Source organism: Bos javanicus, chromosome 18 (genome assembly GCF_032452875.1).
Source record: "Bos javanicus breed banteng chromosome 18, ARS-OSU_banteng_1.0, whole genome shotgun sequence".
Classification (NCBI taxonomy): Eukaryota; Metazoa; Chordata; class Mammalia; order Artiodactyla; family Bovidae; genus Bos; species Bos javanicus.
This window is the reverse complement of record NC_083885.1, coordinates 13,906,690-13,923,277: the sequence shown is the minus strand read 5'-3', so window position 1 is coordinate 13,923,277 and position 16,588 is coordinate 13,906,690. Positions and strand designations below refer to the sequence as shown.

The following is a 16,588-nucleotide window of genomic DNA, read 5'->3' as shown; positions in this document are numbered from 1 at the left end:
GGAGAGGCTCTGGCCAGAGCCAGTAAGCCCCAGCACTTAGCCCTCGGAGGGAGCCCGAGAGTCAGGGCTGGACGGGTTTCTGGTGACCGCTGCGCTCAGAGGGGACGGTGAGACCCCTGGCACTTGCCCTCCTGCCTGGGCCCAGCAGTGTGCCTGAGTCTCTCATAGCTGAGACCAAGGTGTGTTCAGGCCCAGCTAAACCTAGGGAGGGCCCTGTCTGCATCCTCTCTCGGCCAGGGGCTCCACGGAGGAGGCCGGTGGCCTTGAGCTGCAGCCCACAAGGCCAGGCCATCTGGTCAGGGAGGCAGACATTGGCCTGTGGGAAGGGGCTGTGGCCTTGGGTGCCCAGGCCCAGGAGGGAAGGCTTGGCATGGCTGCTTCTGGGCAGTGGTCTTGCAGCCACAGCAGTGGACCCGCTGGCCACCCACCAGACAGGCAGAGAAATGGGGTCTCACGGGGTGCAGCCTCAGGCTCAAGACCAGAGCCCACCGCAGCACATTTTCAGGTGACACGGACAGGACCCACGGCCTCCAGGTCCTGTCCCCCCACGGTGGTGCTTGGAGGGATCCCGGTGACACAGACCCGGCCCATCCCTGATGGCCCTCTCTGTGGGACCCCGGATGTACGGATTCTTCTGTCTGTATGAGCATGGCCTTCTACACCCTCTCCCTGGGAGGCTGGGTTCTCTGAGCCGTCTGTGGCCCCGAAGCCTAGGCAAGCCCATCCTAAGGACGTTCTCCAGCCATTCCCAGTGGATATGCCCTCTGGCCGCCCAGGCAAGCCTCCCCCTTCACGGGGTCTGGGGATGGGGCCCAGGGATGGGGCCCGCTGCATGCTCCACCGCCAGCTCTTTCCCTCTGCAGCCCTATCCCCTATGCCCAGGCAGACCCCTGCGTGTTCCCCCGCCTGTCCCTGCCACCTGCCCCTCCTCACCTGGTCCCAGGCACCATCTTCTCTCCGGCCCCATGTCTAGACTGGTGGGGCCAAGGGGTCACTGGGGTCAGGCTTCGGGACCTGGTGGAGTGCAGTTGTCAGATACAGCATTCACGTGACCTTGCTGCTGACCCTCAGGCTTCCCTGCTCCTTGCCCCCTGCCTGGCAGCTCTGGGGGTGCAGTAGTCTCAGGGTGAGGGACACTCTGGCTTCCTAGAGGGGGTGAGCCAGGCCGTTGAGGTCCAGGCAGAAGGGCCTGTGGGCCTGTGGGGGCCGGGCTCTGCCTCCTCGGGTCCTCAGGGAGCCGTGGCCCCTGAACAGGGTCTGTGCCTACCAAATCCTCTCCCACTCTGTCCGGCCCGCTCTCACAGCCCACACGGGGCCCTTCAGGATGCCCACCCTGGATCCCTCGCTCGGGCCAGTTCCCACAGATGTGCCCAGAATCAGTCAGGTGTGTGGTTGTGTGTGTGGGTGCTTGTGTGTGTGGTGTGTGTGGTTATGTGTATGTATGTGGCTGTGTGTGTGGCTGTCTGTGGTTGTGTGTGTGTGGCTGTGTGTGTGGGTGCTTGTGTATGGTTGTGTGTGGTTGTGGGTGTGTGGTTGTATGTGTGGCTGTCTCTGGTTGTGTGTGTGGTTGTATGTGTGCTGTGTGTGTGTGGTGGTCTGTGTGGGTTCTTGTGTGTGGCTGTGTGTGTGGGTGCTTGTGTATTGTTGTGGGTGTGTGGTTGTGTGTGTGGCTGTCTGTGGTTGTATGTGTGGTTGTCTGCGTGGCTGTCTGTGGTTGTATGTGTGTGGCTGTGTGGGTGGGTGCTAGTGTGTAGTTGTGTGTGTGGGTGCTTGTGTATGGTTGTGTGTGTGTGAGGTTGTATGCGTGGCTGTCTGTGGTTGTGTGAGGCCTGGGAACAGTGCACCCGTGTGTGCTGTGAGCGTATCTCAGCCCGTTGGTGAGGACGAGGGTGCCTCGTGTACCTGTGATGTGTGCGTGTGGTACCTGAGCTGCCCTGGCCCCGCTGAGCTGGCGAATGCTGCCACCTGCTGGCCAGGCTGCCACTGTCCACACACTGGGGCTCGCAGCCCTGCCGTGGACTCAGCACCCAGGAGGGCAGGTTCACTCATGTCCTGCCCCTAAGACTAGAGCTGAGGGGTCCCTGATGTTGTGAGCCTCAGCACCCATGGGCATGTGACCATGCAGAGCACCAGGCTCACCCCCTCCCCTGCCAATCACAGCCTATGGCAGGGCCTGGACACCCCATCGTGCTTCCAGGGACATGGAGGCTGGCCCGAGGCTGACCGAGGCATGGCGAGCCGGGCAGGGGCACCCAGTGCTGCAGACCTGGCCGATCCCACAAGGTGTCCACCACCAAATCCCAGGACGGTGTTTCTCAAGTGCGACTCTGAGCCGATTCCACCCACTGCAACCCCAACCCCCAGCTAGCACCCCTTGTCAGCTGCTGGTTTGTTCCACAGCCCACAGTAGGTGTGTGCCAGACAGAGGGAGGCAGCCTGCTGGGCAGGGGGCATCGATGGGAGGGGCTGAGACTGAGGGCAAGGACCTGGGCAGGGTGTCCCTGGTGGATGGAAGTGCGGGGCCAGGGCCTGGTGGGACAAGGGGAGTGGTGGGGTGGGTGGGGCTGTGGGCAAGGTGGTCCCTGCGCCATGTGCAGGACCTGTCTCCCTGTGGATGGCGTGGCTCCCCTCCCACTGTCCAGCAGGTGTGGTTGGGGGCCTGCTCTGAGAGAGGCACCCCCAATCTGCCCCCACCAAGCCTGGGCAGCTGTCAGGGACCGGACAGGGATCTGCTGCCCTCCAAGTACTTGTCCCAGACACAGGGGTCTCTGGAGGCATCTTCAGGACTCAGGGTCCCTAGGGGTCAGAGCCTGTAGTGGGGGAAGGTCTCTGGGTCTGGTGCCCCCTGCTGTCTCTGCTGCCCTCCGATTCCCTAACCCAGAGGGGCCCACAGCACTGAGGTGTTATCTTCGCCGGGTAAACAGGTCTGGGACCTGGTGGGACCGCTGCCCTACCAGTAGGCTCTGCAGGGCCAGGTGACCCTGGGGCAGGACGAGGGTGGCAGCTCGGTGGGGCAGCAGGGTGGGGCTGGCGGGAGGACAGAGGCCACGGCGGAGGCACCCTGTGACAACAGTGGGCATATATTTGACAGCACGGATTGCTACGGTTTTTACAGTACAACCTCAGAGCCCCCCCCCCGGGTTTATTCATCAGCACTAAAGAGGCACTCTGAGTGGCACACACACCTTCTACAAACAAAGGCAGTTTGGGCTTGATTTGGTCTCTTTCAAAATATCAAAATTAGAACTTTTGACATACACACTGTACCTAAGGTTAAAATGAAGAAACAGAACAAAACAAACCACAAACCTCAGAGACACCTAAGGACAGAAGGTAGCCTCTCCCCACCTCCTGCCCCCGTGAAGACACGGTTCTGTAAAAAGGACATGTGTGCCGGCCCCTGGGTCGGGTCAGTGCATGAGCCGGCCTTGAGGGTCCCATCTGGCTGCTCCGACCTGACTGCGGGGCTGGAGCCGCACGCAGGCGGCTTGGAGCCAGTCAGGGCTTCTTGGGCCGCTGGTGCCTTGGGCAGCCTGCATGTCCCCTAGCACCTCTTGGTCCGACCCCATCCCCCAGGTAAAACAAATCAAGGAAGCCTATATTCACATTACATGAAAATAGCACCAGAAACTTCAGAGTAAAATTGCTCATACTTGCAGCAGAGAGCTCTGTGTAGGAGGCAGGCTCTAGAGAGGGCAACTGCGGAGGCTGGGGTGGAGGTGGTGGGGGTGGAGACGGAGGACCAGGGGTCAAGGTGCACTAGAAACCAGCTTTTCTGTCAGCAGCACGGACAGTGGCTGGCACAACCCTGTGGTCAGAGGCCTGTTGTGCTCTGTAGGGCTGGGCAGCTCAGAGATGGCTCTTTGGCCCCCATCTGATTTCTAGGGTCGCTTTGGAATTCCAGCAACAGCAGCAACGACTCTAAGATGGAAGCTGCCACCATCTGACTGGTGGCTGCCTCAACTTACTTCTTGTTAGATGACAAGGGTTGGGGGGCCCTGTGGAAACCTTCAAACCGAGGGGTTCTGTGGCATACTGGGCCTTAACTGTGGGGCAAATGGGGCTGGGGGGATGAGCCACTCTCTCCTTAACTTCTTGGTACTGGATAAACAGCTGCATGGCCTCAAAGAGGCTGCAGCTGGCCCAGCCCTCACCCTCACCTACCAGCTAGAAAGGGATTGCTGTCCACCCCAGGCTCTGCTCAAGGCATCAGAGTTGCAGCTCTAACACTAAAGTCTGAGTATTTTCATGGTACATCAGATGAATTAAGATGTGGCCACCAGACAACTCTCAGACGACTGGAGCTCCTCAAAAAAGACCAGGGTCCCCCATTTGCGAGTTCATCCCCAATCCCACTCCCAGGCACTTGCTGGCTCCTATAAATTACTCAGAAGAGTCCTTTTTCAAAGGGATCTTGAAACTGGTTAGTCTCTGACCGAACAGCTGGCTGAGGAGGTGGCTCTGGGACTCGGCTGTGCGGCAGGCCCGGGGGTTAGGGGGTTCTGCACTGTGGAGAGCCCCACCCTTCCTGGGGGGCCTGTGTAGAGGTCTTGTCTGGGAAAGGGCCTTGCTCAGCCCCTCCTTGCTGCATCTGAGGTCCCCGTGGGCATGGCTGGGCTCCCGCTTCTGCACCTCTGAGGGCTGAGGGAGCATCGAGCTGTTCTGGCTACTGGACTTGGGCTTGGGTTTGGGCTTGGCGGGGATCACACGGCTTGGAGTTGCCTGCTTCCGGGGGGCCCGGGGGGGTTTGTCAGGGGCTGAGGGGCCTTTGCCCAGGCTCCCCACACCTTCGCTCCTGGCTGGCTCCGGGGCCCGGCCTTTTCTCTTCTTCTCACTGCTGTCTGTGTCCTCCCTGGGGCCCAGGCTCCCTCGCAGCCCCTGGCCACCAGCTTCCCTTGGCCCCTTGGGGTAGCCTTTGGCTAGGGCTTGAGGGAGGGCCTTGTCTGGGGCGGGGCCCTGGCCTGGGCAGTCGGGCTTGGCTGGGGTGGTGGCTGTCTCGCTTTGGAGCCGCCCGCTGGCTGGCTGGGGCTGGCTGCCGCCCACTGCCTTGGTGCCCTGCCGGGGGCCTCCAGCACCCTGGAAGCCTGGCTTGGCTTTGAGGGCGGTGGGCTTCAGCCTCTCCTCAGTGCCACGGGGGAGTTCTCCGGGCACTGGGCTGGCTACCGCCTTCTTCAGTTGTCCTGGGATCTTGGGTGCTTTGTTGGGGGTGGATGAGCTTGATCTGTCCTTTGATAAACTCCCACAGCCCCTAGGCTTGGGGGCACTGCCTCTGTGGGAGGGGCCCCCTGTTGCCCCTGCAGGCACCAAGAGACACGTGGACACCTGCTTCTCCTTCCAGAGCAGAGAGGGGGCTTCTGGGTGATGGTCAGGGGCACATTTTCCAGGTGCACTTGGGGTCCTGTGTTTCCCTGAGAGCGGGCCAGCTGCCCTCTTTTCCTCTACCTCGTGGTCTGCGGCCCCCAGCCGGGGTAGAGAGCCTCCCAGCGGGAAAGCCTTCTGGAGAAGGTGCTCAGGGCTGCCTGGGGAGGCCTCATCCTCGGAGCTCTCCAGGGCCTGGTCCGGTTTGTGACCATCTTTGCCACCAGCCGAGGCCGCTGGAAAAGGAGACAAGGATGGGGGCAGGAGCTCCTGGTGGCCTAGAGGGTCTATGGGCCTCTCTGGAGTCCCGGGCTGTCCGGCGGTGATGCTGGGAGCTGCCTCTGGGCAGGGCTGGAGCAGGGCTGGGAGGGACCCCTCACTCGGGGTGGGGCTGCTGCCCTGGGACAGAGGCCCGTCCGTGCTGGACCTGGCGGGGCTGCCGGGAGCGGCCACCCTGCGCCGTTTGCTAGGCAGCGTGCCCTCTCGGGCAGAAGCCTTCCGCCCGGGGGCTCCGGGCCTCCTCACGCCGCGGAATGTGAAGGGCTGCTGCCCTTTCCTCCGGTGTTTGTCCATGTGCCGGTCGAACTGCTCCTTTTTGGCGAAGGTGTAGTTGCAGGAGCTGCAGACGAAGGACCGCTTGCTGATGTGCGTGACGTTGGCGCAGAGCTCGCAGGCGTACAGCGGCGTGTGCGCCAGCTCCAGCTCCCCGCTCACCCCGTGCTCACCGCCCAGGTGCGCGCGCAGCTCCTGGTGCTCCGGGTAGACGCGCGGGCACTGCGGGCACAGGTAGACGCGCTGCGGGCTGTGCACCGCCAGGTGGCGCTGCAGCTTGAAGGGCTTGGGGAACCGCTTCCCGCAGTGGTGGCAGTCGCGGGCCGGATCCTTGCAGTCCTGGTGCACCGGGACGGCCGGGAGCGGGGGCTCGCCGTGGGGATGAGCTTCGGGGGACGCGCCGCCGGCTGGGGCGGGGCGCGCGCAGGCGGACGGGCTGCCCTGCGCCGAGGCGCCGACTGCGTCGCAGCCGCGACTGCGGGCCTGGGGCCTTGGCCGCTCCCTAGGCAACGCCTTCCTGGCTCCCGCGTTCGGCCCCGACGACTCTGCGCAGCCCCCACCTGCCTTGCCGGCGACGGAGCGCTTGCCTCGGTGGGATCTGGAGGCCTGCCCCGCGATGCCGCTCAGGAAGTGCGTGACCACGCCGCCGCCCTCCCAGCAGGCGGGCAGGTCCTCCAGTGACCGCCGCGCCTGCCCCTTGCGGGCGAAGCGCACGGCGTGTTCCCGCAGGTGCTCGTTGTACATCCAGACGTCGGCCACCTCCCGCAGGCACATGCCGCAGGCCCACAGCCCCGCCTTGCTCTGCACGTGCTTCTCCAGCAGGTGCTCCCGGAGCAGCTCCCGGGAGCCGAACCTGCGCTCCACGCACATGTAGCAGGTGGGGGGAGGGGAGGGGCTGTGGGCCAGCTTGTGCAGGTCCAGCTCGCCCAGGCCGTGGAAGCGCTGGAAACACACCCTGCACTTGTAGGATGCTCTCCTGGCCTTGGCATGCTGGCCTTCGCCTGCGGCCTTTCTTGCCCCGTCCGCCTCCTCCGTCCTGCTTCGTGGGCCTTGGGAACCTGCCGTAGCCTTGACATCCAAGAAGCTGGTGCTGGGGAGACCCACAGGGTCTTCACAGGGTCCCAGGAAGCTCAGGTCCTGTAGCTCCAGTTTGGTGCCGAGCATCTCCAGGTCCGCGGCACTCCTGGGCACCCCGCCGTCGTAGTGCTCTCGCTCCAGGTTGGGGGGCTCAGGGCTCGCATCTCCTAGAGAAGAGGTAACCTCGTCCTCCGGGGCCTGAAGTTCCAGGCCTCGCCAAGCTGCCGGGACCATGTGTAGCTTGGGGATGTTTTCCGACGGATGGTCCTCGGCGCGGCAGGGCTTCGTCTTCAGGTGGGGCTCTAGGGCCCACAGGCTGGGGCCTGGGGCCCAGGGGTCAATGCCCGGAACCTTGCTGTTGAGGAAGCCCTCCAGGAGGAAGGACTCGGGCAGATCAGTGGCCTCATCACCCCATGGGTCCTCATGGGACAGGCAGAGCGAGCCAGAGTCACTGAGGTCTGTGGGCAGGCGGGCAGAGGGCAGAGTGACACTGCCCCCTACCTGGCCACTGGGCTCCACCCGGGGTGGGGGCTTCGATTTTTTACAGCGCTTCCCATAGACACGGGGGTTCTTCTTCCGAGCCAAGCGGTCTCCCAGGGGGAAGAGCTGGGAGAAAGAGGCCTCATCATCCAACAAGCTCAGAGGGTCCCCGCGCTCCGGGCTGGGAGGTTTAGGGGCTGTGCCCTCCTGCTCTGGGACCCCCTCTGCTGGGCTGTGCAGGGGGGCCTGGGAGCAAGGACTGCTGATGGTGCCACCTGCTTCAGAACCACGAGTCTCAGGGGGGCCCTGGGGGAGCCCATGCTCCTCCAAGACACTGTGCCCCAATCTGCTGTCAGCCTCTCTGCTGTCCCCTGCAGGCTTAGCCCCAGTCACCCTCAGTGGCTCTTCACAGATGCCAGATGTCCTGGTCTCTCTGGGTCCCCCACACCCTCCTGCCAGGGCTGCCTTCTGCTCCCCTGGCCCTTCCCCTGGAGGCGCTCCCTCCACCATCCTTGGACAGGCCACCCAGTCCCCAGGTGGCTTCTGTGCGGGTGTCTCCTCCAGGTCCATGGCTGCAGGAGGCAACTGCATGGCCTTGGTCTCTTGCTCTGTCTTGGGTGAGAGGCGGCAGCAGTTGGCAGCAGAGGTGGATGGACTCCAGCAGCTTCTGTCTGGAGTCACATTGGCAGGGGCCTGGGGATTGCTCTCCTCCCGGAACCTTCTCGCTCTGGGCTTCCTAGCTTTCTTGTTAGATTTCCCCTCTGACTCACTGGGGAAATCTGTGTGTGGTCTGCCGCGCCTCTGGCCCCCGCCTTTCTCTGCCTGTTTGGGTCGGAGCTCTTCCCTCCCCAGCCGGTCCTGTTTTCTGGGCTCTGCAGGCTTCACGTCCACTCCTTGCCTGATTGTATCTGGGGTGTGTGGCTCCCAGCTTGGGGGACAGCCTGGAGCTCCCAGAAGGCTGAGCCCCTGCCTGAGCCCCTTGGATGTCTCGGGACCCAGGGCATCCTCAGGAGGTGTAGAGCCACAAACAGGGGGCGGCTCCCCGGCCTGGCTGGGGTCTCCCACCAAGCGCCCAGCTTCCTCCTTCCCCAGAGCTCTGCGACTCTTCTTCCCGGGGCGGTGGCACATCTGGGGAGCAGGTTGGGGCGCTGGGCTTGGCTGGGACGTAGCACCCTTGTGCAGCCCATGCTTCCTGGCTCGGTGGCGGCTCAGGCCTGGCCCGGAGCGGAAGGAAGCTGAGCAGACCTCACAGGTTACCGGCCGCCCACTGGGGGCTCCGCCCCTCCAGTGGCCATTCTCGGTGAACACCGGCTTCTTTTTAAAGCCACGCGGCTTCTGTCTGAGGTCCTGGGGACTGAGGGCATCTGCCTGGGGTCTCTGGTGGAGGGCACATTGGGGGAAGTGGGCTCTGGAGTCGCTGGTTGTGCTGCCTGGGCAGACCTCTGTGGGAGGGCACATCACTGGCACACCCCTGGCGCCAGCCTCGGACGCCTTGGTAATGGCAGGGAGCCTGGCCCCAGGCGTCTCCAGGCTCTCCTGTCCTCGGAGGCTGGCCAGAGCCTTGCCTTCTTGGCAAGTGTGGGGATCTGGCCACATGGCCCCCCGTGTGGAAGGGTCAGTGGGCACAGTGGTGACACCCTGGCCTTCCCTGTTGCCTAGGGGTTTGGAGGAGGAGCCTGTGGGCACCCCATCTGGGTGTGTGATGGGCAGAACTCCCCTGGGGTCTGGCCACTCAGCCCTGGGACCTCTGAGTGCCCCAAGGCCATCTGTGATGGGGACGCTGGGCAGGGCAGCAGCCTTGACAGTCGCTCCCGGGGTGCTGACTGTTGTTGGGTGGGGAGGGGTGGCATGGGCAGGGGAGTCCCTTGGCCTCTCTTTTCTGGAAGCTTCTAGGGTTTTTGACACATGACCTCCAGGGCGGGCCCCTCCATGGGCGGCACTGATGACACTGATGAAGCTGGGCTCCTTGGGAGGGTCTTCCAGGGGGCTGCCGTCCCCCAGGAGAGGGTGGTGAGCCGGGCTTTCCTTAAGGCCATGGTGGCTTGTCTTCAAAGAGGGGGACACTGCCAGGGGTGCTACAGTGCATGTGGTTGCTGGGCTGCGCTCGGCCCCTTCTGGAGGTGTCCAGGTGGGAGAAGAGGCCGACAGAAGCTGAGAGCTGGCAGCGCCCCTGTGGGATGGAGATGCTGGGAGCAGTTCCCCAAGCTCCCCTGAAGGTGCCGCGGAAGGGCCTTCCTGGTGTAGGGGCTTGAGGCCGCAGGGATCGGAGGGGGCTGCAGAGGCGGACGAGGGGGTGCGGCTGGCCAGGTCCCTGGTGGGGGGCTCTGGGCTTTCCCCAGGGAACAGCAGATGCTTCCTAAGGCCTGGGCCAGCTGCCACCGCCTCCAGAGTCCAGTCCCGGGGCCTGTCTGGGGTGTGGGCTGCCACCAAAGCTGGGACTGAAGAGTCTGCCTCAGAGGAGGTGGGGCTTGGGGTGGCCTGTGCCTTGTTGCAAAGGCCCATGGCCGCCCTGCTTCCCTGGAGCTGTGCCCCCAGCTGGTCTGCAGCCCCGACCAGCCCAGCTGGTGTGGTTTCAGGGTCGGCACTGGCTGTGGTGCAGCTGTCCGGTCCCCCTGGCCTCCCTCGGTCGCCTGGCTGCAGGTGTCCGGCTTCGGCTTGGCCCCTGGGCTTCCTGGCCTGGCCATGTGTACCTGCATGTCCATCTTCATCTGGCTCCAGCTGATGTCTGGCCACAGTGGTCATCTGCACGTCTCCCAGGGAGCCCAGGGCAGGGCTGTGGGCCACTGTCTCTCCTTCCTTGCCATCGCCTCCCACATCTGAGGGGTTGCTGTGCAGAGGGCTCTGGGCATCAGCAGTGGGGGTCACTCTTGAGCCCCGGGCATCATCTCCCCTCTCAGCCGCTCTGGCCACCAGGAGCTGCAGCTGATGAAGTGGGCTGGAGGCTGGGTTCTGGAGCCTCCCGCCCAGGCTGGGGTTGGGTATGGAGGCACAACTTGGAGAGACTCCCACTGGCACAAACTCCTCCTTGCCCTCAGGGACAGGGCCCGCTGTGACAGCGGGCAGGAGCTCTGTTCCTCCTGGCTCACCTGTGCTGCTCACAGAGTGTCCCCTGGGGGCACTGCTATGAATGGCAGCAGAAGGTGGGGTGGTGCCCAGAGGCAGAAGCTCGGCACCCCGATATGCCAAGCCAGGTGCTAGATGGGCAGTGGGGCTGCTGAATGCCTCCAGCTCCAGAGGATCCTGACAGGGCCCAGGTGCTTTGTGGGGTCCCGGGGAAACCCCCCCTCTTGGTGGGCGGGGAAGGAGCAGCGGGAGGCCTTGGCTATGTTGTGTTCCAGGGGCCCCGTGACCCTTAGGAAGCGAAGGTTCCAGGCTTGGGCTGCACTTTGCTAAACTCCCCACATCTGACATGGGGTCTGGTACGCAGACTTCCTGGCGGGCCCTTTGGCCCCCTTCAGCCCTGGGGAGCCTTGTCTTCGGGACTCTGGCTTTCTGCACTGATTGGAAACTGAGGCTGGCCCCCATGGGGCTGGAAGGACCCCGAGGAACCATGTCCTTGTGGGTGCTGGGGGCCAAGGGTGAGGGCCACTCCTCCTGGGGGCTCGCCAGGGCATCCCCTCTGGTGTCCACCCCCTCCCCGTGTGGACTTGGATCCTGGGGAGCAGTGTTGCTGGCCCTGCATGGCTCTCCCCGGGCCCCCTGTGGGCCTCTGCTCTGCAGCTGACTCTCCAGTTCCGTGACCAGCCGTTTGATCTCCAGCTCCTCCTCGGACAGGTCGCTGGTACTGGCAGTGCTACACTCGACAGCCCTGGTGGGCAGAGCGCTGAGGCTGGCAGCCACAGGCCCTTCACTGGGACGCTGCTGACTCAAAGTCTTTTCCGCCGAGAGGCCAGGAAAAAGGCCTGGGTGGCCAGGCGGCACCGGGGACACTTCCTCCAGCAGGGACCAGTCCCTTTCAGGCAGAAACGAGGGGTACGGTGGGTCTAGCTGGGGTTTCCTCGGGGGGAGAGCAGCACACGCACGCAGTGCAGGGGTGTCCCCACGCCCAGAGAGGCTGCCATAGGGCGGCGGGTCGAAGTTGTCCCTGGGCAGCCCCAAGGGGAGGGGCGTGGGCTCCAAGGCCAGTACCGACTGGCCTCTGCCTGGGTCTGTGATGCCTGTGTAGGGCGGGCTCCTGGGCGGCTTTGGCTCTGGGGAACTGGCATCGTGGTTATCCTGGCAGAGGTGTGCCCTAATGGCTAGTGGGCTGTCTGGGGCTGAGGACCGGGAGCCCAGGTCTTCGTGGAAACAGCCGGCCAGGTCTTTGGGTCCAAGGAACAGCTCACTGTGGGGGCTGCTGTAGGGCTTAGGCCCCTTTCTGGCAGCTGGAGCCTCTATGGACTCTCCAAGACCAGGGGTCTTCACAAAGAGGGTGCTGGGGTCCAAGTGGACCATATGGACAGCGTTAGCGACAGGCACCAGTGATTCTCCGGATGGAGAGGCAGGCGGGTCCTCTCTGTCCTGGGAGGCGACTGGCTCCAAGCACCGACGTGCACCCAATGTGGGTGAGCTTGCGAGGGGCAGCCCTGCGTCCTCCCCGTGGAGCTGCGGTAGCTCTGGGGCTGAGGGGCAGGGGCCGCCTCCCCTGCAGGGAGCTGGAGAGGAGCCCGGAGCCTCCTTGTGAAGTTCCGTGGCATCAGGGGGAAGGCCGTCAGCGACTTCAGGGGTCTCAGTGTCTTGAGGGAAGCCTGGAGGCGGATGGCTCTCCTCTACAGTCTTGGTGCCGATGAGATCCCGCAGGAGATGCTGGGGGCCCTTCTCCTCCAGGTCCACTCCAGCCTCTGGGCCATGCGATGGGCCCTGGGCCCCGGGACTCTGGCTGGGGCCTGGCCCAGGCCTGCCCGGCTCCTCGGGGCCCAGGTAGCCCCTGGACCTTGCAGCCTCCTGCTTCACCACCTTCCTGGGTTTCTGCTGCTGCCCGTCCTCTCTGACGCCTGGGGTCAAGTCCACTTCCTTCCTCTTCTCGCCCCGGCGCCATCGCCGGCCGCTGGGGCGGGGCCGGCCTCTGAAGCGGGAGCCAGGGGGCCGTGGTCCGTCCTCCTCCTCAGACTCGGAGGCGGCGCAGTCGCAGTGCTGGGGCCCGCCGTCTGCGGCGCCCGGGGTCGGGCCGTGCCCGCCTGCCCGGTTCTTCTGCTGCACGATCTTGTGGATGAGCTCCTTGCTCCAGGTGCCGCCCCGCGCCCGCCTCCGCCTGCAGTCCTGGCCGGGGGACAGTCGGAGGCGCCGGGAGCTCCTGGTCTCCACCAGCGGGGCCCGGCCCCCGGGGTCTGTGTGGCTCTTGGGGGCCTGGGTTCTGAGATCCCGCGGGCGGGCCTCAGCCCGGCCTTTCCTCCGTGGCCTCAGGCGGGTGGCCCTGGAGCCCCTGCCAGGCCTCTTGGTGGTGTTAACCGTGTCCAGCTCTTTCCGGAACAACTTGAACCGCTTTCCCCTCCTCTGCTGGCCAGCCAGGCTGGCCCCATCTGTCTCTGCAGGTGCTGGGCCCAGGGAGCGCGTTTTGGGCCTGGGGCCGGCCGGGTTGCCCCCATCCCCGGGCTGGCGGGGCTGGGTCTCCATCGGGACATCCACTGCTGGGGGCGGGGCTGGGGCTGGGGCTTTGTTCTCTGGTGTCGCCCCCAGCCTGGCCTTGGGCGGCTGCCCGGCAGCGGAGCCCTTGGGGCCGGAAGGTTCCTCGTCGGTGAAGACGTCAATGAAGCTGCTGTCGATTTCGGGGTTGTCAGACTGGTACTCCAGGCCATTGAGCGCCTCCGTGATGAGGCTGTCCAGCTTGGCAGCGTCCTCCAGGTCCAGGTCCCCTGTGGGGAGTGGGAAGGGGGTGGCGGTGGGGCCAGGCAGGAAGCTCGTCCTCAGGGGGTCGTCTCTGCCATCAGGCCGGAGGTCTCCACCCAGCAGGAAGGGAGCTGTCCTGGCATGGCTGAGCGGGCTTGGGGTCCTGCCAGCTGGCACTCTGGGGGGCGCGGGGAGCCCCGGGGGCTGCTGGTGGCTGTCCTGGGCCCTGGCTGGCAGCAGGCCGCAGAACTGCCGGTGGCCCAGGAAGGCGGCCAGGCTGCTGTAGTTCCGGTCACACTGCCTGCAGGTGAGCAGCACGTCCAGCTGGTCCAGGCTGGCGCTGCTGAGGGGGAAGTGGTGGGCGGAGTAGGGGGGCGGCCCCTGGGGGAAGCCCTCCAGGCCCGCACTGCCCGCCTGGAGCCCCGAGCTGGGGAACGGGGTTTCCTCCAGCCCCTCTGTGGGGAAAGGGAAGGTCTTAGCTGGCTCTGGCTGGTAGTGGATGGGGAGGCTGTGTGAGGGCTCAGGGGACGGGAAGGGGCTGCCAGCTTCCTGAGGGTGAGGGGCTGGGTGGAAGAAGGCAGAAGGCACGAGCGGCCCGGGCACCTGGCTCTCGTCTGAGCTGGGGTTGGCTGGGCTGCTGGACAGTGGGGAGAGTGACGAGCAGGTGCTGCTGGCCGTGTGGGTGGCTGGCGAGGGCAGCGGGGACTCACTGGGGGAGGCTCCCACCACCCTGGGCGGGGGCAGGCCAGGGGGTCCCCGGGGTGAGGCCTGGGGCTGGGCTGCCCCAAAGAACAGGGGCTGGGCTCCTGGGTCCTTCAGCCCGTTGTAGGCAAACAGGCCAGGGGAGCCACTGCCGTGCTGGCCTGGGCTGTTTCTCAGGACGGCCAGCTTCTCACCCGGCCCGGGTGTCTTGCCCACAGCACCCAGGGCTCCCTGGCTGCCTCCCTGCCACTCAGGGGCCCCTGGGGGGAAGGGCAGCCGGTTCAGCATCTCCATTTGGTGGGGGCTGGGCCCGGTGGCCGGGAGCACCTGGGGCCAGGGCAGCGGGGGGCTCTGGGGCAGGCTGAGCCGCTGGCCTGGGCTGGGCTGGGCTTCGAAGAACGTGGTGGCTGGGGGACCGAGGGGAGGCGGAGGGTAAGGGGCTGGAGCGGGGTCCCACAGCGGGGGCAGTCTGGCGGTGGGGGGCCCTGAGGCGGCCAGCTCTGTGTCCCGAGGCCCTGGGCTGGTGCCCACCCCACTGGCTCCAGGGCTTCCATAGGCCTGCCCGGGAAACTGCCTCTGGGACAGGGAGTTTGGGGGCCCCCTGGGGCTCCCCAGCCCTTCGTGGGCCGAAGGAGGTCTCTCAGGGAGCACTTTGGTCATGTTCTCGTGCAAACCATCCTGGAAGGTGGCTGTGCTCTCCGAGAAGGGCTTGGGGGCCGGGGGAGCAGCACTAGGGGGAGGGGGCACACCGCCAAGGTCGCTGGGGGCCTCGAGGCTGCCGGGTCGGCTGGAGTAGCAGGGTGGGGGCGGGGGGGCCGGGCGGGCAGCCAGGGGGTAGGCCGGGCCCGTGCCCACCGCCTCTGGCCATGCCCCCCGAGGCTGGTGGAAGGCAAGCACCAGCGCCCGTTCGGGGTACTTGGGCCCGGCCGTGTCCTCCGGGAAGGGTCTCCGGCCAGCCCCGTGCAGCTCCGGGAAGGGGTACTGAAAGGCCGCCACCCCGGGGCTGCCGCCTTCGGGAAAGGGCTCCGGCTCAGTTGGGGGGACCCCAAAACTAGCACCTGGGAAGCTGTTCTCAGCTGGGGGAGGCCAGGCGTCAGCCCCACTGGCCTGGAATTCCAGGTAGGAGGCTGGCCGACAGGGGCTGGTGCCCCTGCTCTGGGGGGCCCTGAGGGGCGGGGGCCCGGGGGTGGCACTCGGTGAGGTATAGTTGGTGGAGGTAAAGCTGGAGGGGGTCTCCTGGAAGCACTTTTGGAAGCTGAGCTCCTCCGGGGCAGGGGAGGCCTCGGCCCTGGGATGGCCGGGCCTGAGACCGGCTCTGGTCCCTTGGCTTGGGGGCGCTTCTGCGTTTAGGGGCCGGAGGTCCTCGGGCTGCAGGCTCTCAGGGGTCTTCCCATCCAGGGTGGGTTTGGGCCTTGTGCTGGCGATGTTCAGACTGTAGAGCTGCTGAGGGCTGCCAGCCACCCTGCCTGCCCGCCGGACACGAGCCTGCATGAGGTTGCTTCCCGCTGGGGTTTGGGGGCTGCTGCCCTTGCTGGGGACGCTGCTCAGGGCCTGCGCTCTGGGGAGAGGGGCCTCGGTCAGCCCTTTCCCAGCCTGCTGCACCTGGGCCTTGGGGTCGTCCGTGGCCTGGGCCCTGCTCCCCATGGCCTTGGTGGTCCTGTTGGCCAGGGCACTGATCTCTCCGGGGGGCCGCAGGGGGCCTCCCGTGCCACTGGCCGCCGGGCAGGGCTGCAGGTCTCCGGTCATGGTTGGGGGTGGCGTTCCGAGGGGCTGCTCCCCAGGCATGGCCCCTCCGTCCTGGGCGCTAGGAGGATGCTGTGGTCCGAGGAGGGCCGCAGAAAGCGGGCTGGGCAGCCATCCTGGCCCCTCGAGGAGCCCTGGAGAAGCCCTCTTGCATGGTCCTGACTGGAGTCTGCAAGGAAAGGACAGAGTAAGTGGGGGACAGTGGCCTCTGTGGCTCCCGTAGTGGTGTGGCAGGCTAGAGCAGAAGTGGTGGGCACACAGCCTTCCCTTTTAGGGATGGCAGCTTGGCTCTGATGGTCCCTAAAGAGATGAGGGAAAATGAGCTCCTGCTAGACTGAGGAGAGGGCTTAGTGGGTGGCGGTGGGCTGGAGGTGGGGAGGAAGAAGGAAAAGAGAGCGAATGCTGCTGGGGGCCGGAGGTGTGGGAAGACCCTGGCCACCCCCGAGCAGCCCTGATGGGCGCCAGCCGGGCCCTGAGCATGAAGGCCCCATGTGGCACATGGCTCCCAGACCTGCAGAGGCCCCATGGTGGGGGTAATGGGCACCGGATGGCAGGGCAGACAGCCAGGGAGGACAGAGGGCACGTCTGGCCGAGGCTCCCACCCGCAGCCCCTGCAGCGGACACCCAGCCTCCGGAAGGTGATGGCTCCTTTTCCTGGGCCCTGAGTTGACCTGCTGTTTGGGGCAAACATGTCTGCCGTGTGCTCATGACCCTCACACGAAGCTCAGCGTGAGGTACCAAGAGACACTTGGAAATTATGAGTTTAATCCACAGGCCTCTGGAGAAAAGCCCCACCCCGAACACTGAGCTTCTGGAGTGCAGGGAGATGCTGTGTGAGGGGAGCCCCAGGCCCCCTTCTTGTCTCTGTGAC

At 65.4% G+C, this 16,588-nt stretch overlaps 1 protein-coding gene across 3 annotated transcripts in view; it reads right to left on the bottom strand.

Annotated features, from left to right (window-relative positions):
* Positions 1-3,062: 3,062 nt before the first annotated feature.
* The window catches only part of ZNF469 (zinc finger protein 469), a 251,781-nt gene continuing 238,255 nt past the window's right edge, over positions 3,063-16,588 (bottom strand). For all 3 annotated transcript variants that reach the window (XM_061386968.1, XM_061386970.1, XM_061386971.1), the window contains one exon: positions 3,063-15,886. In XM_061386968.1, coding sequence (XP_061242952.1) covers positions 4,384-15,759 — 11,376 coding nt within the window. In that variant the 5' untranslated portion in view covers positions 15,760-15,886 and the 3' untranslated portion in view covers positions 3,063-4,383. The remainder of the gene's footprint in view (positions 15,887-16,588) is intronic.